Genomic DNA, 25,426 nt, shown 5'->3' on the forward strand with positions numbered 1-25,426 from the left:
AGGCATAGCTGAAGAATGACCTCAAAATTAACCACAGGTCTCTGTCCCAACACTTCCTTTATTCGTGTGGGTGTCCAACACTCCAAAGCACTCACTCTTTTGTCGTGTTCTGTACCTGCTGTTGACTCTTGGCATTTGTCAAAAGACCACCGAACTTCCACTGCACGGCCTCTTTGCTTTATCTGCTGCTCTACCTCGTAAATCCTTGCCCGAACCTGAAAGATAATTACTTCTAATTAACTTGTGCTTGAGAAGCCATAGTGGCTATCTAAAAATCAACCTTTTCTTCAAGAGTAGAATTTCCTACAGTGAGCCTCAATCTTCAGTACAATATAGGGAAAAGTGCAGAATGCAATCCAACAAGATCACTGATTACATTTTACATTTACATGTGATGACTCAACGTCAGTTCTGGATAACAAATGAAAAAAAAAAAAATGAACACCTAACCAGGTGACAGTGGCTCATGCCCATAATCTTAGCTCCTCAGAAGGCTGACATCTGAGGATCATAGTTCGAAGCCTGTCTAGGCAGGAAAGTCTGTAAGACTCTTACCTCCAATAAACTATTCAGGGGGCTGGGAATGTGGCCTAGTGGCAAGAGTGCTTTCCTCGTATAAATGAAGCCCTAGGTTTGATTCCTCGGCACAACACATATAGAAAAGGCCAGAAGTGGCACTGTGGCTCAAGTGGTAGAGTGCTAGCCTTGAGCAAAAAGAAGCCAGGACAGTACTCAGGCCCTGAGTTCAGCACCAGGACTGGCCAAAAAATAAATAAACTATTCAGAAAAAGCCAGAAGTGGCACTGTGGCTTAAGTGGTAGAGAGCTAGCCTTGAGCAAAACCAGCTCATGGACGACACTGAAGCCTTGAGTTCAAGCCCCAGGACTGGAACAAAAATAAAAATAAATAAATACCTACAAAAATATTAACATAACATATGAAACTGTAACCTCTCTGTATATCAGTTTGACAATAAAAATTTTTTAAAAAAATATTAAAAAGTGAAATATCTTTAGGACACCCAAAAGATAGGTACAATTTTTAAAAATCACCTCTGTAAGCCATTTCTCAATTCAGGAAAGCAAACTATGTTTTGGTAATTTACAAAACTGATAATAAAAAAAAAGGATCTTAGTCTAATATTAGGCTCATTCTAACTCCTGAAGTTCCATTTACAAGAAACCTTGAAACAACACAGTACTAATTATGTAACCATATCATAAACTGCTATTATGGGAATATGCTCACATATTAGAATCATCACCAAAGTTACTGACTGGGTGACAGAACTGTCAGCAACAACTACCCAGCATGAGAACAAGGAGAAGCCCTCGTGAACCTCTGTTTCAACAGAGGCAAGAGAAGCCCAAAGGTCTCCCAAAGAGTTAGGAGCAGAGCTAGGAAGCTCAGGTACCTCAGGTTCTAAACTGAGAGTTGGCCCACTGGCCTGATACCTCTGGAGAGAAAAAGCATCCACCCACCCACTGAAACAGAGACTACCTGCTGATTGAAGGCTGTGTTCCCACCCGGCATGGGGAGGCTGGAAGGGGCCACCTGCAGCAGGTCCAGGGGTGAGCCTGGGTTGGTGCTCTTGTTTTCATTTGAGGAATAGTTCCACACCAAGGCACTTGGGCAACAGAGGGTGACAGTCTAAGAATGAAGTAGGGGAAAAAAAAATCCAGATACTTAGAGAAAGGAGAAAAGTGTAACAACAGTTTCACAGTAAATATGACACTTTATCATAGCTATATAATATTTTCCTACTGAATTTTAAATGCAAGTATATTTTCACATTCTCAACTTTTTCCAAATGGTAAGACAAATCAAGTATTCATTTAAAAGGAAAGAAGTATATCTATTGAGAAATTAAGGAATACTATCATTTATTAGCTACTATTCCAGCATTGGAAACTATGAACCTTAATTTTAAAAAGTAGCAACTGTTACTTCGAATGACACAGTAATTAGAACATTCAAGTTCTACGATTATAAAATCTAAATTAATGTCTTGAAAAATCTCTCAACCCAGTAAACCAATTATTAAATGGGCAAAGGAGCTAAAGAGAGACTTCACAGGAGAAGAAATAAAAATGGTAAAGAAATATATGGGGAAATGTTCAACATCCCTGGCAGTAAAAGAAATACAAATAAAAACAACCCTGAGATACCACCTCACTCCAGTTAGAATGGCCTATACTCTAAACTCAGGCAACAACAAATGCTGGAGGGGATGGGGAGAAAGAGGAACCCTTTTCCATTGTTGGTGGGAGTGTAAACTAGTACAACCACTCTGGAAAACAGTATGGAGGTTCCTCAAAACACTCAGCATAGACATACCCTATGACCCAGCCATACCATCCTAGGCATCTATCCTGAACAACAGGATCCAGGATACCACAAAGACACCTGCACATCCATGTTTATCATCGCACAATTCACAATAGCCAAAACATGGAAACAACCCAGATGCCCCACTACAGATGAATGGATCCAAAAAATGTGGTACCTGTACACAATGGAATACTACACAGTAATTAGAAATTATTTCAAAAATGCTGGGAATATGGCCTAATGGTAGAGTGCTTGCCTCACATACATGAAGCCCTGGGTTCGATTCCTCAGCACCACATATATGGAAATAGCCAGAAGCGGCGCTGTGGCTCAAGTGGTGGAATGCTAACCTTGCGCAAAAAGAAGCCAGGGACAGTGCTCAGGCCCTGAGTTCAAGCCCCAGGACTGGCAAAAAAAAAAAAGGAAGGAAGGAAGGAAGGAAGGAAGGAAGGATAAAAAAGGGCATTTGCAGGGAAATGGTCAGATTTTGAACAAATAATATTGAGCGAGACAAGCCTAGAACACAGAGAACAAAGGCGCATGGTCTCCCTGATATGTGGTTGTTAAGGGGAGGGGGAAGAACGGTAGAGATCATGTCTGTAAAATAACAAACTTCTTTTCAAATGGTATTTCCACGTTTTGGTCAGCAACTCTACATTATGTCTCTAAAACCAAACAATTACTAAATAAACATAAAAAGGACTAGGATAGACCTGTCAGCGGATCAAAATAGCTCAACAGCTATGTACATATGATTATATAAGATGAGGATAAGCAAAATGAACTCCAAGAGATGGAAACAGGAGGATTTTGTTGTTGTCATTATGTTTAATGTACAAATTTCCTTTGACGTACTCCCCTGTGGTCACTGTATATGATTTTGGTACACTGGATGTTGTATATATGCTTATCTGAACTTGGGAAGGGAAAGAAAAATGAGAGAGGGTGTAACAAATATGACAAAAAATGTACTCATTACCTTATTATGTAACTGTACCCCCTCTGTACATCACCTTGTCAATAAAATTTAATTTAAAAAATAAAATAAAATCTCTCAAGTAGCACAATGAGCGAAAAGTTTCCTAAATGGTAGGCAGGCAATACCAGAAGTTAGCAAACTTTTCTATGAAAAGAAAAGACTTTAAGCTTATGATTTGTCACATATTCTCCTCTTCTGATGCTGTTTTAATAACCTCTTGACTCATATTCACGCAATGTCCTTTATGTGATCGGCCTATTTAGTTAGATGTCACACAATTCTCTGAGCTAGGTAGTGCTACTGCCTGGTTCTACCAAGCAGAAATACATGCCAACAGAAAAGATATGTCACTGGCCCAAGTTTGGTCTCAGCAACTATGCTTTGAATCATTGCGCTACCCTGCTATCCTCTGAACACTAATTCTGTACCAAAATAGCTGTTAATCACTACAGCCTATATACTACCTCATACCCTCTGAGGTAATGGGACAAGAGTTCTCAACATCCCCCGCTGACACATGAGATACAAAGTGGCAGGGAAACATCAGGTCTATGGGTATTCTCAAGTATGTCTTATCCATTATGATATCACACCACTTAGTGGCAATCTACATGAGCAAAGAAAACAAAGGCAATGTCTTTTGTATGAAAATATTAAATGTAACACATTCTGAGGACTAAAAGACATCCTTATGTAGAGCACACACTAGATGTAAAGAATGTCAGGGGAGGAAAGATGGCGCCGATAGAATAGGGAGGCACCCCGACTCGCTCCAACGGCATAGTGAGCTGGGAACTCCAACACCCAACACCCCATCAAGAACCCAGCAAAACCAGCAGCCAGAAGCAGTGGAGAAACACAGGAAAACAAAAAGGAGCAAAAAAGAAGAACCGAAAACCTACACGGAGCCAGAGATTCACCGGGGCATCCTCCCCCCACCAGCCGACCCTGGCCCAAACAGGGTCAGGCTGGGAAAGGGGAACCCGGCGATCGGCAGACAGGCTGCCAGGAGCGCAGAATTCATATAGCGGGAGACCCCACGGACACAAGGCAGGGTGCGGACCAAGACACACACCGGCAGCGACGAGAAGTCCGGGTCCACACCCGGTTCGGACAAGGGAACCCAGCACGGCAGAAATCGGGAACCAGGGAAGCCACCACGACACTTAGCCAACCCCTGGAGGGCCAACGGCTGCGCGGGACACACACACAAAGCAGCAAAAGTGAGTGCCCTCCCTCCCCCTCCCCCACCCCTGAGGGAACAAAGACCCCCCAAATCAGGCGGGGAAGCTCCCATCAGGCGCTGGGAAGTCAGTTTAGCAGGGGAAGGGCGCAGCAGCACCAACACCCCACAGGTTCCTGAACTGGCAGAACCGGCCCCGCCCCCTTCCCAACAGGGGCTGGGAGACGGCCGGTTGTGCAAACCCCACCCGAGGCGCCTGGACCTCGCAGACTCTTACAACTAAAATCACAGGCGCTGGTGGGAAATACCAGCCCAGCAGGGTCACCTGAGCCTGATCACGTCCCCCACTCACAGCAGAGGTGAGGTCTGAAGGTGCCAAGCCACACCCGGACAGTCGATCCCACTGGACCCCACACATACCGGCCCCCCCCAACGGACTCGTGGGAGGGCGCAAGCACAACCCAACAACCCAGGACTTGCTCTGGGAGGCATATCCCGCCAAAGTGCCTGTTGCAGTGGACGCACAGCGCACAGGAGGGTGGGGCCCCCGGCGACAGCGCCCGCTCTGGTAGGCGTACCCTGCACTGGTGGGCGGGGCCACAGCGGCAGCACCTGCTGCCGTAGACACGTCTACACAGGAGGGAGGGGGGAGATACAAACCAAACCTGAGAAGCCATCCAGATCTCCAGATGCGCAAATCACAAAGAAACATAACTCAGTTCATCAAAGGGCAAGCCAACTCACCAGCTCCAAAAAGCAGCACGACTGAAGAGGAGGTGGAGACTAAAAAAGCAAATGAGGCCATGTTAACAGGAATGATCGAAAGCGTCAGAAATGAAATCAGAAAACAATTCCAGGAATTTAGAGCGGAAATCTGGAAGGACACCCAGGAAGCCAAGAAAGAAATGGAAGCAAAACTGGATACAATGCAAGCCTGCTTTAAAGAAATGGAAGCAAAAATGGATACAATGCAAGCTGCCTTTAAAGAAAATCTCCACATCCTGAGAATTGAAATGCATGAAAAAATAGATTTAAAATACAACTCTTTAAAGGAAGAAATCTCCACGATCAGAGCTGATATGACAACCATAAATAGCTCTCTGACATCCATAAACTCCGCAATTGAAACCATAACACAAAGAGTAGACCATATAGAATCCAGAATCTCTCGCCTGGACGATGAAGCAGCTGACAACAACCAGAAAATGACCACACTCCAAGAAAAGGTGAAGCTTCAGGGAAGACTAATCCAGGAACTAATGGACAAAGACAAGAGATATAATCTGCGCATAATTGGAATAGAAGAAGGAGCCGAATACCAGAGCAGAGGGCTTAATCATGTTCTCAATAAAGTTATTGCAGAAAACTTCCCCAATCTCACAGGGGACCCCATCCAGGTAACCGAAGCCTATAGGACAACTGGCAGGCCAGACCCCAGGAAAGCCACCCCAAGGCACATAATATTCAAGACTACAGACCTCAAGATTAAAGAGCAAATTCTGAATTCAGCCAAAGCGAAGAAGGAAACTTTTTTCAATGGGAAGAGGATTCGAATAACATCCGACTTATCCACACAAACCAAGCTCGAAGTGAGTGGAAGAACACCATCCAAGTACTCCAGAATAACAATTTACAACCTCGGATCAAATATCCAGCGAAATTGGAGTTCACATTCGAAGGGAGAACCAGATCTTTCCACACGAAAGAGGAGCTAAAGGAGTATGTGAATAAAAAACCAGCCCTACAGCGAATATTAAGAGGGGAACCCCAGCCAACAGAGATCGTAAAAGACACACAGACAGAATCAGAAAGAAACTTCAATAGCCAAAGTCCAGCAGAAATACAAGCTCACTAAAGACAAGAAAAAAAAAAAGAAGAAAAAACAGCCCACCAAGAAAATGGAAGGAGAAAAAACACCCTTATCCTTGATCTCTTTAAATATAAATGGTTTAAACTCCCCGATAAAGAGGAGCAGACTGGCAGAATGGATTCGCAAACAAAAAGTTGACATCTGCTGTCTACAAGAGACCCACCTTACAGCAAGGGACAAAAACAGGCTTCGAGTGAAAGGATGGAGCAAGATCTACCAAGCAAATGCATCCACCAAAACGGCAGGTGTAGCCATCCTGATCTCAGGCAAGCTGGACTTCTCTTTAAAGTCCACTCAAAAACACAAAGAAGGACACTACATATTAATACAAGGAAAAATCCAGAATCAAGAAATCATGGTGATAAATGTATACTCACCAAACAAAAGAGGCCCGACATATGTCAAGCAAATTCTCAAAGAATTACAGAGCAAGATAGACGCAAACACAATCATAGTGGGTGACTTTAATACTCCTCTCTCTCCAAGAGACAGATCCAACACCCAGAAGATTAGTAAGGGAGCTGAGGACCTAAATAACACCATTTCCCAAATGGATCTAACAGACCTATATAGAACCTTTCACCCTACAGAGACCCAATACACCTTCTTTTCAGCAGCCCATGGATCATATTCCAAAATAGACCACGTCATAGCCCACACAAAGAACCTCAGCAAATACAAAAGTATTGACGTCATCCCATGTATTATATCTGATCACAGTGGATTAAAGGTAACCCTCAACAACAAAGGATACCACAGAGCCTATACACACTCTTGGAGGCTAAACCCCACGCTGCTATCCAACACTTGGGCCACAGATCAAATTAAAGATGAAATCAACGAATTCATAAGCCACAATGACAAAGAAAACACATCACAAAGAAACCTATGGGACACAGCTAAGGCAGTGCTGAGGGGCAAGATCATTGCACTCAGCACCCACATTAAAAGAATGGAAGCAGAGCAGGTGAATACCCTCACGATGAAACTAAAACAACTGGAGAAACAAGAAATGACAGAATCTAAAATGACTAGGAGGGGAGAGATCACAAAGATTAAAGAAGAGATAAATCTGATTGAAAATAGAAAGACCATTCAACAAATAAATAAGACTAAAAGCTGGTTCTTTGAGAAAATAAACAAAATTGACAAACCCCTTGCAAGACTTACAAAAAAAAGAAGAGAAGAGACTCATATTCGTAAAATCAGGGACTCCACAGGAAAAATTACAACAAGTACACACGATATTCAAACAATCATAAGGAGCTATTTCCAAAACCTCTACTCAGCAAAAAACAATAATTTTACAGAAATGGATCAATTCTTAGAGAAGTACAAACTGCCCAAACTGAACCAAGAAGAAATAAATCAACTAAATAAACCAATAACTTACGGTGAGATACAGGAGGTAATCAAGAACCTCCCTACTAAGAAAAGCCCAGGCCCAGATGGATTCACCAACGAATTCTACAAAACCTTTAGTGAGGAGCTAATTCCAATACTCCTCAAACTCTTCCGCGAAATAGAAACGGAGGGAGAAATCCCAAACTCATTCTACGAAGCTAATATCATACTCATTCCCAAATCAGGCAAAGACCCAACAAAAAAAGAGAACTACAGACCAATATCACTAATGAACACAGATGCAAAGCTCCTCAATAAAATATTAGCTAATAGGATCCAGAAACTGATCAAGAATATCATACATCATGACAAAGTAGGCTTCATCCCTCAGTCACAAGGATGATTCAACATCCGTAAATCAATCAACGTAATTCACCACATAAACAGAACTAAAATCAAGAATCACATTGTTATCTCAGTCGATGCCCAAAAAGCCTTTGACAAAATACAACATCCATACCTATTAAAAGCTTTGGAGAGAACAGGAATAGATGGAACATTCCTCAAAACAATAAAAGCCATATACAACAGACCAACTGCTAATATCATATTAAATGAAGAGAAACTTAAATCATTCCCTCTAAACTCAGGAACAAGACAAGGATGCCCACTCTCCCCACTTCTGTTCAACATAGTGCTGGAATCCCTAGCCACAGCAATAAGGCAAGAGGAGGACATCAAAGGGATCCACATCGGCAAGGAAGAAATCAAGTTATCCCTATTCGCAGACGACATGATCTTATATCTGATGGACCCAAAAAACTCAGTACCCAAACTCCTACACCTAATAAACCAATTTGGCAAAGTAGCAGGATACAAAATCAACCCACAAAAGTCAGCAGCTTTTCTGTACACCAGCAATAGACAAACAGAAAAGGAAATTATGGAAACAATTCCATTTACAGTAGCCAAAAAAAGAATAAAGTACCTAGGGATCAACTTAACCAAGGACGTGACGGAACTATTCAATGAAAACTACAAAAAATTAATAAGGGAAATCAAAGAAGACACAAGGAGATGGAAAGACCTCCCATGCTCATGGGTAGGCAGAATCAATATAGTGAAAATGGCCATATTGCCCAAATTGTTATACAAATTCAATGCAATGCCTATCAAAATCCCAGCCACATTCTTCACTGAAATAGAGAAACCAATCCATAAATTCATATGGAACAGCAAAAAACCTAGAATAGCCAAAGCAATTCTAGGCAAAAAAAGCAGTGCAGGAGGTATCACAATACCTGACTTCAAGCTCTACTACAAGGCCATCATAACAAAAACAGCATGGTATTGGTATAAAAACAGATCGGAAGACCAATGGATTAGAACTGAAGACCCAGAAATAAAACCGCACTCTTACAGCCAACTGATATTCGACAAAGGAGCTAAAGACATACAATGGAATAAACATAGCCTCTTCAACTACTGGTGCTGGGAGAACTGGGCAGCCATATGCAGAAAACTCAAAGTAGACCCAAGCCTATCACCATGCACCAAGATCAACTCAAAATGGATCAAGGACCTCACCATCAGACCTGAATCCTTGAAACTACTGAAGGACAGAGTAGGAAAGACACTAGAACTTATAGGCACAGGAAGGAACTTCCTGAATAGAGTCCCAGGGGCACAACAAATAGGAGAAAGACTTGACAAATGGGACTACTACAAATTAAAAAGTTTCTGCACAGCTAAGGACATAGCCACCAAAATAGAAAGACAGCCAACGATATGGGAAAGGATATTTACCAGCACAGCAACAGACAAAGGCCTGATATCGGTCATCTACAGAGAACTCAAAAAACTAAGCCCCTCCAAGCCCAATAAACCTATTAGGAAATGGGCAAAAGAGCTAAAGAGAGACTTCACAAGAGAAGATATAAAAATGGCAAAGAAACATATGAGGAAATGCTCAACATCCCTGCTAGTAAAGGAAATGCAAATAAAAACAACCCTGAGATACCACCTCACCCCAGTTAGAATGGCCTATACTCTGAACTCAGGAAACAACAAATGCTGGAGGGGCTGTGGGGAAAGAGGAACCCTTCTCCATTGTTGGTGGGAGTGCAAATTAGTACAACCACTTTGGAGAACAGTACGGAGGTTTCTCAAAAAGCTCAATATAGACCTACCCTATGACCCAGCCATACCACTCCTAGGCATCTATCCTAAACAGCAAAATCCAAGATATCAAAAAGGCATTTGTACTTCCATGTTTATCGCGGCACAATTCACAATAGCCAAAATATGGAAACAACCCAGATGCCCCTCCACAGACGAATGGATCCAAAAAATATGGTACTTATACACAATGGAATACTACATAGCGATTAGGAATGGTGAAATACTGTTATTCGCAGGGAAATGGTCAGAACTCGAACAAATAATGTTGAGTGAGACAAGCCTAGAACACAGAAAACAAAGGGGCATGATCTCCCTGATATATGACTGTTAACAAAGGGAGACGGAGAGACAGTAGAGACCAAGTCTGTGAATACTGTATATGTTCTTTTTTTTTTTTTTTTTTTTTTTTTTTTTGGCCAGTCCTGGGCCTTGGACTCAGGGCCTGAGCACTGTCCCTGGCTTCTTCCCACTCAAGGCTAGCACTCTGCCACTTGAGCCACAGCGCCGCTTCTGGCCATTTTCTGTATATGTGGTGCTGGGGAATCGAACCTAGGGCCTCGTGTATCCGAGGCAGGCACTCTTGCCACTAGGCTATATCCCCAGCCCTGTATATGTTCTTGATACATTGTATATTGCATATATGTCAACCTGACCTAGACAAGGGATAGAAAAACAGGTCTTAAGATATCATAAGAAATGTACACACTGCCCTACTATGTAACTGCACCCTCTTTGCACAACACCTTGTAAAAAAATTTATGTCCAATTAATAAAAAAATAAAAAATAATAAAAAAAAAGAATGTCAAGTCTCTGAACTTCACCAACAAACTGTCTCCATGGGACCACATCCCTACTGCCTCCCTCCTGCCCAGGCCTACATCCCTACCACTCCCACCCTCCTTCTCAGGCGTACATGCCCACTCCCTCCCTCCTGCCCAGGACTACATCCCCACCACCTCCTTCCTGCCCAGGCAGGCACGGGTTGCCATTCCTGATCATATGCTTGGAGCCAACGTACCAATGGATGTACAAGGACCACACAAACATCAATGGCTGACAGAGGATCACAGCCCATAAGAAGAGGTCAACTGGGAAGCTAAAGGATGCTGACTCGGAAGCTGTCTGTCCAGAAGAGCAATAACACAGCTGACCTTCTCTGTGAGTGTTCAGTGAAGGGCTTTGACTGCCCAGTGGCCTTAAGAAAGTATAACTGCAATACCTGCTTCTGAACAGATGAAACAAATCTCAGCTATAATACAGAGCAATACTTTTCAGGTAATTCCATAGACTTAAGACACAATAGTTGAAAGTTCTATTTTCAATCCATTGTTTCCTATGCCAAATTTTAAAATAAACAAGCCATGGACTTACCTGTAACATACAACTGAGTCCATAAACCAGGGGGCCATGCTGTGCACAGGACAAGAAGTCTGAGAAGGCCAGCTGCACGGGAATCATGCCAGGGCCCGGGGGACCGGGACTAGGGGTCCCAATGCTTGCAGGGTTTGGTCCTATCATCATGTGGGGCGAGTGGGCAGACAGCAGGCTGGGGCTGTCACTCAGCAGCAGGGAAAGACGCCGGGCACAAAAGTAGGCAAGACGTCGGGACAGGTAGGCTGACTGAACAAATTCATCTGAATACTAAGGAGAAGGAGAGCACACACTCAGCCATGTCTATGCATCTCAAATAACTAATATATACACCTTTCTTCATTGGAAACAGCAACACCAAAGAAAGAAAAATTTTCAAAGCACTATACAGACCAATACTATCTAGTAGAAATGTAATGTGAGCTACATACATAATTTTAAATTTTCTGATAACCATTAAAAAGAATAACAGGCCAATTTTTAAAAGTGGTAATTATCCCACTATGTCCAAATGTTATCATCTGAACATGTAATCAACCTGAAGAGTATTGTAGTATACATCCTTTTTGCACCCTAAATCTATAATGTGGTGTGTGCTTCAAACACAGTTCACACTGACCACACTTCCAGTCCAGTGCTCAGCTGCCCTTCTGGTTAATGGCTAGCAACTGTGACAGGCAGCACAGACCCAGCCCGGAGCACAGTGACACCTGGAGAGGGCACAGTACCACAGTGCCAGGGAGAACTGCAGTTCATCTGATTCTCTTTCATATCGCTTGCTTATCACATGCAGGCACTCCTTCTCCAGGATGGAAAATTTTGACAAAACTCACCCAGATAACCTAAACCTCAACAGTTTTCAGACAAATCATTACATTATTTAAATGAGGTAATTTGTTTTCTTTTCCCAGTCATCTTTATGAACAAGGAATCAGTATGTAAAGAACTGTTTGCAGGCTGGGAATGTAGCTTAGTAGTAGACTGCTAGCCGTAAGCAAAAAGAAGCTCAGGGACAGTGCCCAAGACCTGAATTCAAGCTCTAGGACTGGCAAAAAACAAACACAAAACCTGTTTGCTTGGCACAAACATAGGAAAAGAGTGTGGGTGAGATTCTAAGAAGATAAAAACCACAAAGTTAGTTAACACAACTGTTGCAATTTATTAGAAGCTTCTCATGCCTTCATATGCCAGAGCATTTAAGACGTATTTCCTTCTGTTTAAACAGGAATGTTTCTCCCTATACTCAGCTAGTCTTTCTTATCCGTCTCATGTTCTGTCCATAAAAATCAACTGGCTCAAGGTGGTGTGTACCATACCTGCAACATTAGTGGTAACAAGAGTTTAAGAAGATCATCATCCATTGGTCTGATTTTCTCTAGAACATCCAAGATCCATGTAAGATATTCATGCTTTTCCAACATTCCTTCCTTAAATGAACAAAAAAATTACAATAACAATGTTAAAGAAAAACTAAGTTTTTAAAAAGACATTATCTTTCTTATGCTTAAAGGTAATTACACCATTGTTTTACTAATAGAGTAAGACATGATCTCACAGATCACAGTCCCAATTCTAAATAAATTAAAGAGCTAAAGGATTTTTTCATATATTTGGTTTGGGTTTTTTGTTCTTTTTATTTGGTAATCTGCCTCAGTCTAAACTAGAAATTTAACAAAAAAGGAAAAGGAAATTCAGAAAGTGTCACACTCCCAGGGCATGTTGGACCCTGGCAAGATTTTAATTGAGGGACTGTGAGTAAACTCAAGCTCAAAGAGGAGACATAGAAGCGATGATGGTTATAAAGAAAAGTATTGCTCATGTATGTTATCAGCTCAACAAAAATCTGTGCCCCTTTGCAGCCTCCTTCACTCTTCTAAAGTAACTGAGATTGCAGCCTACATTTAAAAATAAAACCTTGTAGAGTGCTAGACTCCAGCAAAAAAAGCTAAGGAATAGCACCCAGGTCCTGAGTTCAAGCCCTAGGACCAGCAAAATAAATAAGTAAATAAATAAATACCTTACAAAACAATTTAATGCCAGGTGCCAGTGGCTCATACCTGTAATCCTAGCTGCTCAAGAGAATCAGATCTGAGAATTGTGGCTCAAAGCCAACACAGGCAGAAAAGTCCCTGTGAGACTCTTATTTCCAATTACCCACACAAAAAACAGAAGTGGCACTGCAGCCTTGAGCAAAAAGGGCTCAGGGACAGTGTCCAGGCCCTGAGTTGAAGCCCCATAACTGACCCCAAAAATTAATTTCATGGTCTGTTATTATATAAAGAAATGGAGGGAATATAGAATAAAATCATATATAAATAGCCCAATACAATCATGCTTTAAAAATAACATTTCTACAAAATTCCCCACTGAGATGGAAGGTACTCTTTGCTTATTTCCTATTTTAAAGTTCGCCCACACCCATGGCTTTGTGCATGCCAGGCAAGTGCTCTTGAGCTACATTCCTCAGACATACCATTAATCTTGGCAAACACTATAAGCATCCTTTGTTCACTGCCTTCATATACATACACACATACATAAATGCATTATTTCATGGCATTCTAAACATCTATATTTGTCATCTCATTGTACTTCCATACTGTGATTCAAGAATGAAAGAATATCCTAAATAGAAACAGAGAGCTGTGATTTCTTTAAAAGACACTCTTGCAGCTAACTTAGTAGCTAATCAGAAATTCTGCCCTGTTCCTGATAACTTTTATCTATTACTTGTGGTCTACTACAATGGTTGAGACTTTATACAAAAATAGTAAACTTATAAATTATATTTGCTATACTTTTACAATTATAGTAACACTGTATTTGACAAGACTTTTGAGGAAATACTCATTTGATAATTTCTAGTTTTAAAAATACTGAGAGTAGCAGGGTGCTGGTGACTCACATCTATAATCCTAGCTACTCAGGAGGCTGAGATCTGAGGATCAGAGTTCAACATCAGCCCAGGCAGGAAAGTCCATGAGACTTTTGTCTCCAATAAATTCCACAGAAAAGGAGCTGGGAATGTGGCTTAGTGGTAGAGTGTTTGCCTAGCGTACATTAAGCCCTAGGTTCGATTTCTTAGCACCACATATACAGAAAAGGCCAGAAGTGGTGCTGTGGTTCAAGTGGTAGAGTGCTAGTCTTAAGGGAAAAGAAACCAGGACAGTGCTTAGGTACCGAGGGTCAAGCCCCAGGACTGGTGAAAAAAAAAATTACACACAAAAAAGCCAGAAGTGGTACTTGTAGCTCAAGAGGTAGAGAGATAGCCTTGAACATAAAGAGGATCACAGGGACAATAACCAGGCCCTGACTTCAAGCCCCAGGACTCTGAAAAAAAAAAAAAGCATCTAAATTGTAAATCAGGTCCTAAATACAATTTTAAGATATGTGAACTTTTAATATAGGAAGATATTTATAAGATTTGTCAATCTGAATAAACAAACGTGTTTAAATTAGATAAAACAGATTTTTGCATGCTAAGTGATAAATATAATCTAGCTACTCAGGAGGCTGAGATGTAGATTGTGGTTCAGAGCCAGCCCAGGCAAACAAGTCCAATTAACCAGGAAAAACTGAGGAGTAGAGGTATGGCTCAAGTGGCATAAGGCATAAGCAGAAAAGGCCATGTGAGAGCACCAAGACTAGGTGCTCAAGCCCAGGGAAGGGAGGGGAAAGGGGGACACAACGTTTGAAACAATAAAAAAAAATAGAACCTTCACAGACACTAGCCTCTCCTCTGAATGTTCTTCTCTCATGCCCATGACTCTCAAACATACTCTCTCTCTGTCTCTCTCTCTCTCTCTCTCTCTCTCACACACACACACACACATGCACGCACACATACACACAGGTATGTCTGTATATATGTGTACTAAGGTCCATTTCACATCTCAGATACAGACTAATCAAAACATGATCTTTTAAGATAACATTTTAATTTGACATAGTTTTAAAACTTTAAAAGGTAATGATTTCCATGTTCCTAATACATAAAGTAATACTTTCAAAAATGCTAAGCATGCAAAGGAATACTTTTTCCAAGACACAAAGTAAACTCTTAGCTCAGTAAAACTCATAAAAGTTCAGGGCAGGCACTGAACTTACTTCGGAATATTGAAGTATTTCTAAATAGGACTAGATTTGTGAGAGCTATTTTCATTGACTTAAAATGAACAATGCTACTTCACAAAACACCATGGTTTGTTGTATTTTCTTTTAACCTACACTGAGCTAAGAAAAAGTCACTTATATACTAAAGGGGATATTTAGAAATATATTCCCCTCCTCCTTAATATGAAGATCCTACTTAACTCCCAGAAAACAAAACACAACTGCAGCCACACAATGGATACCATCTAGGTTTGTGTACATGTTCTCTATGACGGGTGTCCATGCAAGGATAATGTCACCTAGCCACACACATCTTAACACAGGTCCCCGGTCCTTAGGCAGCACTCAGATTCCAGTACACAAAACTGCTCTTTTTAAAAGCATGTCACATCGTCTTGCTCATCATGGAAAGACCACCTGGAACATGTGAAATGCCAGCTTCTCATTGTACTCCCATTGTTTCATGGCTTGTTCCACCTCTGGGGGCACAGGGACAGGGCCATCGCTTGTACTGGAGACCATGTGGTAAAAGTCAGAAATCTTCACCAACTGCTCTCGAAGGTATCTGGTAGATATTTGTGTCCACTCTAAAAGGAAACCAAAAGATTCTGAATTCTAGACAATGGTATGAAAATTATACATTTTCCCTCCTTTTCATGATTATGTTGAGAATGTCCCTATAAATCAAATGTGTGTGTGAGAGAGAGAGAGACACACACACAGAGAGAGGAGAAAAGAGACTGACTGGGTTTGAACTTGAGGCCATACTTACCAGATAAGCACTCTAACACTTTGGCCCATAAACAACATTAAAAATGGTTCTTGCCTATGCAGTGCTAGTCAGAAAAACATGCTCATCCCAAAGCCCTTAAGTAAGTCACCTTAGTGTAAGGTCTCCTGCCTTACAGAAGCTAGCACAGATGTGAACTGTCTCTCAGGAGGAACTACTTGCTTCTACTACCCTTAACCAAAAAGTAAAGATGTCCACTTAAGCTGAGTGCCAATGGCTCATGCTTTCTTTATGTAATTCTAGCTATTCAGGAGGCTGAGTTCTAAATGTCACAGTTTGAAACCATTCAAGGAAGAAAAGTCCACAAGACTCTATCTCCAGTCAACCAGCAAAAAAACTGGACTGGAGGCATATCTTAAGTGGTAGAATGACAGCTGTGAGTGAAAAAGCCAAGCAAGAGAGCAAGGTGCACTGGGTTTAAGCCTGAGTACCTGCTCAAACTTACATGCATACCATAGCTTTAAAGTGTTAAACTCCAGTAATAAACAAATGCAAAAAGGTCTACACTGTTACTAGTTTAGTACTTTTTCAGAACGCACCACTGATTGATTGTGGATATTATTCTTGAAACTGATCCATTTGCAGTAAAAACAAAACAATCAAAAGCCATCATCATCTTCTTGTGCCCCTGTAATGGACTAATCATTTCATGACACTTGCTTAACAAAACAAAATGACAGCAACCATCAAATGAGACAAGTTTGCTTTGCTATAATAAGCAAAAGCAAAAGTAACAATAATACAAATCCTGGCCATTGTATGCCAAGCCTTGCTATTAACTTGCTCTTTTTCAATACAGTACTATTCTTAATACCCCCAGAGTATTTCGGCCAAGAGCTAAAAACATTTGCATGCCCTACTTTATCTTTTTGAAACTGATTTTTAAAATATACGACAAATACATGTTTATTATAGAAAACTTATAATGTGGCTATAAAAACAAAGGAAAATAATCTATATTCCCCTCACCTTCTATCACTCAAGCAACTGGGAGGACACAACACTGGTTGTTGGCTATGCCAAGTATAAGTTTCTGTAAAGTAGACTGACAGAAGGTCTGTGGACACAATACTACTGAAAGGTCAGGAATGAAAGAATGAGTGGGATTTCTTATTGTTGTTATTGTCTGTCAGTCAAAGGCCTTGAACTCAAGGTCCAGGTACTGTCTCTGAGCTCTTTGCTCAAGGCTAACAGTCTACCACTTTGAGCCACAGCTCTACTTCCAGTTTTCTGGTGGTTAACTGGAGATAAGAGTCTCACATGGACTTTTCTGCCTAGGCTGGCTTTGAAGCGTAATCCTCAGATGTCAACCTCCTGAGTAAGGAGGATTACAGTGCTCAGAAGAATGAGTGGTTTTGATGATGTTCCCTCTTGCAGTCCCAAAATCCCAGAGCCACAATTCTGTCCTGCTAATGCTAATCCTAAGAACAACAGAAGAAAACTAACCTAGAAGGGGTTCAGAGTCATACAACCACCCTGCCACTTGAAGATGCAGGTGCTGTGAAGTAGCTCAGATAGGCACAGCTAAACCTGCATGGCAAAACAGTTAGGATACTGCTCCTAATGTGGGAAAATATGTGCATTAATAAACACATAGTGGGGGGCTGGGGATATAGCCTAGTGGCAAGAGTGCCTGCCTCGGATACATGAGGCCCTAGGTTCGATTCCCCAGCACCACACATACAGAAAATGGCCAGAAGCGGCGCTGTGGCTCAAGTGGCAGAGTGCTAGCCTTGAGCAAAAAAGAAGCCAGGGACAGTGCTCAGGCCCTGAGTCCAAGGCCCAGGACTGGCCAAAAAAAAAAAAAAAATAAACACATAGTGGGCTGGGGATATGGCCTAATGGCAAGAGCGCTTGCCTTGTATACTTGAAGCCCTGGGTTCGATTCCCCAGCACCACATATACAGAAAATGGCCAGAAGTGGCGCTGTGACTCAAGTGGCAGAGTGTTAGCCTTGAGCAAAAAGAAGCCAGGGACAGTGCTCAGGCCCTGAGTCCAAGGCCCAGGACTGGCAAAAATAAATAAATAAATAAAATTTTAAAAAAAAACACATAGTGTGGTTGAGATCAAACCTATACCATGTTTTAAAAAAAAAGACCCTGCAGAGTCTCCAAATCCCTACAATGTGACAAGAGAGCTGAGAAGGTAGCAAGAGAGGCAGGAACTTCTGCCCTGGAAGCAAGCATGTCAAAGGCAGCAAGGCCCACAAAAGTGCAATGTGATGTGGGAAAGTCACACAGGACAGCACCTAGCAGCACTGGAAGAATGGGCTGTGAAATAGGATGGCCTGGGATCCAAATCCCAGCTCTACTGCTCACTAATTATACAGCCTGCAGCAAGGCATTCAATCTCTGCAAAGTTTCATTTGCTTCTTCTGCAAAGTAGTAGATGATAGATTAGATAGAAAGATATAGATAGATAGATGGATAGATAGATAGATATAGACAGGCATATGTGTGTGCGTATATATATATATGTATATATATATATTAATATTACTGCTAAGAAGCCAGGTGCTGGTGGTTCATGCCTATAATCCTAGCTACTCAGAAGGCTGAGATCATGGTTCAAAGCCAGCCCAAACAGGAAAGTCTGTGAGACTCTTATCTCCAATTAACCACCAGAAAACCGGAAGTGGTTCTGTGGCTCAAGTGGAAGAGCACTAGCCTTGAACTGAAGAGCTCAGAAAGAGCACCAAAGCCCAGAGTTCAAGCCCCACTACTGACAGAGAGAGAGGGAGGGAGAGAGAGAGAGAGAGAGAGAGAGAGAGAGAGAGAGAGAGAAACAAGAATTACTACTAAGATACATTGTCAAGCACAGTACATGCAAAACAAAGTGACTGATCAATGTGGTAGGGGTAGCAGCTACCATCACTGATGTCAGGTCTTGGCTCTTGCCTCAGTTAACATCCAATTGTTAACATCATGCCTGATAATGCTCCAGGTACGTATTTACACATTGAATCCATGTTGATTTCAGAGCTCAAAAACCTTCACTGGATCATCTAAATCCTTAATGAAGGTTCTGAGAAGTTCCACAGGCAGACACAGCAGAGGGTAATTTCACAGGCACTGCCAACAGGAGACTAGAGGTCCTCAAATGCTGGAGTACAAAATGAACTCTAGAGGGCACTGGTGAAACACAGATTTCAGCTCCAATTCAAGGCCTGGGATGGGGTCCAGAAATCTGCACTGACAACCAAGCAGCTCCGGTGTAACAAACTAGTCAGTAACAAACCATGGAATATGCCTTTTATTACAAATAATTAACAACCAATGAAGGACAAGATCCGCCTTATCTGTGATCTGCACAGAATAAGTGCTCCCAGTAGAAATAAAACTTGCTTAATTTACAGGGCTGAGTGAAGAAAAGACCACAGAGAAGAAGAAGCAACCTTCAGTAGAAGCAGTATTTGCCTGGCCAAGGTGGCAGGAGACAAGGTGGCAAGGAAGAGCCACAGCTGCGTTTGTGCAGAGCATGTTGAGCTGTGGAGGGGACAGGCAGCTAAAAAGGGACAAGAATTACTCTCTCTGAAGTTGAGGCACACATGAGGGCATAAAAGGGAGCCGGCAGAAGGAGGCAGAAGCAGAGACAGCCTCTGGGGACAATGGGCCACTAGACACCTATGTAAAAATGACACAAGATAAGAGGTTGAGAGAGAGTGTACATTAGACAAAACTTCGACACGGTGGGGGATGGACAGTCCTAGTCCTAATCCAGGCTCTGGCCTTGGTACAGCTGGCCTCCCCTGGAAGCTTCCCTGCAGTGTCTAACACTGGGGAGGACAGAGACCCCTCAATATTAGGGCTCTAGTTCTGGTTCTTATTGTAGAATGAGCATGCTAACTTATGTTTAAACTTTTACCTTCTAGCACTTTTTCTCTATCAGCTCCATGTAAGCAACTCAAACCAAGAGTGGCAAGCATCACCCACAAGGTACTCTCCTCAAAGACGTAAGATTCTAAACTGTTTGAAACTAACGTACCGATCACATGGTTCCTCTAATCTTTTCAGATTTCTGAAGTATCTGAGTGAACAACAGCCTTGGCATGGTGAAACATTCCTAGCACAGAATAATAAGGGCAATATTTTTATGTCAACTCACAAGAGTAATAGTTCATTAACCCTTAGGAGATGTATCCAGCACCCTGAGACCAAGTCTGGGGTTTGCTGCTGCAGGAGAGAACACCAGTAGCAAGACAATACACTTGGAGCCTGGACTCCACCCTTGGCTTCCCTGTGCATACAACATGCTCTCTGTACTGCTACCTCTGGCTTGTGGGCCAATGCCAACCAAGGGACCACCCGCCCCCCAGAGGGGAGGGAGGGAGAGCCGGGGCTGGAGAGCCTGGTGAGCAGACAGGAGAGAGAAGCATGACAAAGCAAGCATCTGCTGCCAGGTCCCCACCCCAGCAACAAAGCCACAAAGACGCTAGCTTCATGCTAGGTGTCTCATGAAGCCCAGTCTTCTATGGAGCAAAAGTAAATGTACATGGAGTGCCAGTGGCTCACATATATAATCCTAGCTACTCGGTAGGCAGAAATCTGAGAACCACAGTTCAAAGCCAGCCCAAGCAGGAAAAGTCCATGAGACTCTGGTCTCCAATTAACCACTAAAAAAGCCAGAAGTGGAGCTGTGGGTCAAGTGGCAGAGCACTAACTAGTCTTGAGCACAAAAACTCAGGGACAGCACATAGGGCCAGAGTTCAAACCTCAGAACCTGCACAAACAAACAAACAAATGAATTAATTAATTAATAATAAACTATAGCTTGTCTTTTACTCAGCATTGGGACGTAATTCCACGTGGGTCACAGGTCCGAGTTTATCCCAGAGGTCCTAAATACAGTTGCTATAAATTCTCTACTTCTGCATGAAGAAGAAAACGGCCCCGCTTTTATAGATAAGTCATTACAGGTTAGTGGCTTAGAATCATTAAAAGAACAACGCTACTGGATATGCAGTATGACAAAGTACCAACCTTTTGAAGCTATTTTATGAGGCAAGCACTTTTACCACTAGGCCATATTCCCAGCCCACTTGAAGCTATTTTAAAGCACATGAAATGAACCTCAAAAGACAGGCAAGACAGGCAAGACAGGCGAGAGGCCACAGAGATGGGGGGGATGCAGCAGAGTGGTGGGGAAGAGGACTCACATGAACTTTTTTTGTGCTGTGCATGGGTGTTATCTACTAAAAACCTAACTTGGACAACAAGCTTCATTTTTTTGACATTCTCTACATTCCAAGCAACAGCTCTTTGAGATGCACACCTGAAACCCAGTGTCACCCTTCAGAATCCCAAGTGGTAACTCTCACTTGGTGTGCACAGCTTGGAAGTTCTGCCATGCCAACAGGATCCAGAAACCAAAGTCCAGGACAGACGTCCATCTCCCACTTTCCAACAACTTTCCTACCCACATTTATAAAATGGAGATACCCAGCTCCTTCAAAGGGCTGGCCCAAGAGAGGGAATAGGCCAAGCCTAAAAAACTGCCCAAACTTCTAATCGATACTTTGGTAGGACTTCCTCTCAGTACTAATGTACACATATAAGTTAACAATCATGAAGGAAGTAGAGAACCACAGCAGGAACAATGAAATCAGGGTCCTGACATTTTATCATACAAGGTGATTAATCCAAGCAGGAATCAACAGTTATTTTAAAACTGACAAGAAATCAGGGCCAGGCATATAGTGCATACCTACAATCCCAGCTACTCAGAAGGAGGAGATCAGAAAGATGGTACCATTCAAGGCCCTCCCAGGAAAAAAAGTTAACAAGTCCCCATCTCAACCAACCAACAAGCCAGGTGTGGTGGCTCATGATTATAAGCCCAGCTACTCAAGAGGTATGTATAGAAAGATCAAGGCCAGCCCCCAGGCAAAAAGCAAATTTGATAGTATTTCCTAAAATCCAAAGGATCTATAAACTGCTTCTACTTTAGATCTCATGTAGACTAGCAACTACAAATCTTCTGTCAAGCTTCCCTGCTTCACCTCTATTTAAAATTTCTACTCTGATGTTCAGATTTGCCAAAAACAAACATTTCATTCCCTTTTCCCCTTGAAACTACATATGAAACTTCACCCATAGACCCAAGGCCCTCTGTGCCACCTGCTGTCCCATATTCTTTGCTGCTATTATCCCACTTAACTTTAGAAAAAAAAAAATCCCTTCAATAAAATCAAACAGCAGTGCCTGATAGCTCTGTTCCAAAGCTGAACTGAACCCAGGCACTGAAAATAAAACATGCTCACATTACAAAGTCATCTCTACTGGAAACATTTTACAAATCCTAAGAACATCCACCAAGGCACAGAAGTCATCAAACCAACACTATGAGGGTTACACCTCATAGTCAATCTCACTCTAAAACACAACCAGAACACAGAATCTATCAAGTTATCTATCTTTTGCACCACATACTTCAAGCAACTCCATGCATCTACGTGTGTGCTCTTGCTTGTACTTGCTCAGTACATTATGGCTATGCTGAAGATAGCAGAGAGCACAAGAGACATCCAGGCATAACAAGATGATAGTAAAACAAGATTGGATAGCTGAAAATGGGACCTTTCCATGTAATTAAATATGTACTTTAAAATATAGGAAAAGAAACATGGATCAAAATATACTATATTCATAAATTGACACAATGAACTGAAGTACATTTATATAATTGCTTAAGGATTAATTCTTCTAACAAAATCCAAATAAGAATATAGAGGGTGTAGTGGTACATGCCTGTAAACCCAGCACTTGTGAGTCTTGAGATAGGAGGAACACGAGTTAGAGGTCAACCAGGGCTACATAACAGCATCCTATCAAGGAAGAAAGGGTAAGGAGAAAGGGAGAAAGGAAATAAGAGAAAAATTAGAGGTGGGGGAGGGGGGGACAGGGACAGAGAGAGAGGCAGACAGACAGGCTGGGTAAGGAAGCTCATGCCTGTAATCCCAGCTACTTGGAGGGGAAAGACTGGTAGTATCAAGCTCCAAGCTGGGCCAGGTATAAAAATGACCTATTCAAAGAAATAATAACTAAAGCAAAAAGGGCTAAGGGTAGACAGCCTTCCTAGAAAGTGCAAGGCCCTATGTTCAAACAAACCCCAAAACTAGAAAAAAAATTTAATTAAATCAAGTTTAATTTAAACCTGACGGAGGCTACTTTAGAATCTGCACGTGCACCCAGCCAGGCGGTGGGGGTGCAGGAGCAGCACTATCACAGCGGGGGGGGGGGGGAGAGGCCTCCTCATGTAGCTTACTGGAGGTGACACTGCCAGGACTTACTAGAGGCAGTCAGCAGACTAGAGTCAGCTCTGTGCCACAGTGACGTGGTGACTCCCAGGACCTCCTCAGCACTCACCAGGCCAGTGTGCACAGTGACTTGTAGAATCACTTACCCAAATTGGGATCGGGAAGCTGACGTTTCTTAATCTTAGCTTCAGAAATAGCAGAATAATAGGCACAGGTCATCTTGATCAGCCACATTGCTCGAACCATTGGCACAGAATACTTAGCTAAATATGCAAAAACATCCTCTTTTTTACTAAGAATGGGAACCTGAAAAGAAATAACATTTATAACAATCACATGCTATGATTGATAGACAAACTTAAGAGAGATGGGAAGCAAAAGGCTGGAAGTTTTACTACAAGAAAGTATACATTTGACAGATATTCAAACAGTATTTTCAATAGAATACTTTAAGCCAAATTTCATTAAGGAAAAGGAGACAAAACTATATTTAATACAATGGCAAAACAGCTTCATCAGCTGTGTTTTCTTATTTATAAAACAAATTATCTTCAAATTCTCTAATACTAAAATACTACTCATCAACAGAGTAGGCAGAAATAATTTCATGACACTCTTCCAAACAATTTATCTCAAAACTGGAAAGGACAGATCAAGTCAAAAATTGTCCCATTCTACATCCTTAGGAACGCAAATAAAAGCAACAGAGACCACCAGCTGTGAGGGAGCAGGAGGAAGTCAGCAGGACCACAGGTAAGGGACCCCCTTCCCTCAAGGATGGCCATCTCTGTACTTTCCCAGGCACCACTGGGACTTCATTTATGAACTCTGGTAATACCAAGCTTACTTACCTGGGGAGTGCTTACTAGGGTAAAGCACACAAAAAAATGGTATAACAAAATTATAAGAAGGGCTATTTTATTGTAAGCTTCAAGGGTTTCTCTATGCTAGTAGAACATCTCTAAGCCATGGATCTGACCCTCCCATAAGACGGGTCGGGAATGAGCCCTGATCTCTTCACCTCAAACTCTTAACTTGATTTTGTTCTAAAAACTAAAGGCCTCAAACCAACTGATTCACACTGTATGGCTTGTCAAATCTTCATTTATACTGTGGATTTCTCTATTGTCTGTTACAAAATTGGACTATTCACACACTTGGTACAAGATGATTCTAGAATTAAAAAGTAAGTATTTTTGACACAGTCCCTAAAAAGCAAGATAACTATTTTACCAGAAAAACATCAATCTGCTTATGTACTCTATTCTATGGGCAACAAGGGAATTCTCTGGTCAAGTGCACTGGTTGATTATGCCAAGACTTGTGCTTTTCAAAGATTTCAGTTCCTTTAACCACTGGAATCTAGCTAGCCAAGGCAATGCAATGTTATGACATTAGGGAGATGTGTGTGCACACACACACGTAGTTATGGGGCTTGGGTTCAGGGCCAGGGTGCTGCCACTGAGCTTCTTTGCTCAAGGCTAGCACTCTACCACTTTGAGCCACGGCTCCACTTCCAGTTTTCTGAGTGGTTAATTAGAGATAAGAGTCTCACAGACTTTCCTGCCTGGGCTGGCTTTGAACAGTGACCCTCAGATCTCAGGTTCCTGAGTAGCTAGGATTACAGGTGTGAGCCATTGGCATGTAGCTCATTAGAGCAAAATAAAGTCAAGACAAGTCAGGGCACTATATTCTGAGTTGCTTTAGAAAACAAAGCAAAGGAACCATCCTCTAAACTGGTCCTATAACAGTTGGAAATGATCTCTTACTACTAAGAAGCAAAAACAAGAGCCCCTAACACCAAAAGGTTTAGGAGGGAATGAGAACAAGACCATGGGATTCTTGCAAAGGAGTACAAGTCAGAGACACAGACCATGAAGCACATTTCTAACTCCTCAGTTTTCAAAGGACATCAGTAATGTTTGAACTAGAAAAATGTTCAACCTGTATATTTAATTATTCCCCAAGGAGGAAAATAATCAAAGACAAAGATGGTAAAAGAACCTCC

General features: G+C 42.0%; 1 protein-coding gene across 4 annotated transcripts in view; it reads right to left on the reverse strand.

Moving 5' to 3' along the window:
• Med12l (mediator complex subunit 12L) overlaps positions 1–25,426 on the reverse strand; it is a 199,892-nt gene that overhangs the window by 151,123 nt on the left and 23,343 nt on the right. For all 4 annotated transcript variants that reach the window (XM_048334781.1, XM_048334782.1, XM_048334783.1 and 1 more), the window contains exons 4-9: positions 23,565–23,724; positions 15,791–15,960; positions 12,577–12,687; positions 11,261–11,530; positions 1,501–1,650; positions 116–215 (exon numbers count right to left, since the gene is read on the reverse strand). In XM_048334781.1, the coding sequence (XP_048190738.1) occupies positions 116–215; positions 1,501–1,650; positions 11,261–11,530; positions 12,577–12,687; positions 15,791–15,960; positions 23,565–23,724 (961 nt within the window). The remainder of the gene's footprint in view (positions 1–115; positions 216–1,500; positions 1,651–11,260; positions 11,531–12,576; positions 12,688–15,790; positions 15,961–23,564; positions 23,725–25,426) is intronic.

This window comes from Perognathus longimembris, chromosome 26 (assembly GCF_023159225.1).
Source record: "Perognathus longimembris pacificus isolate PPM17 chromosome 26, ASM2315922v1, whole genome shotgun sequence".
NCBI lineage: Eukaryota > Metazoa > Chordata > Mammalia > Rodentia > Heteromyidae > Perognathus > Perognathus longimembris.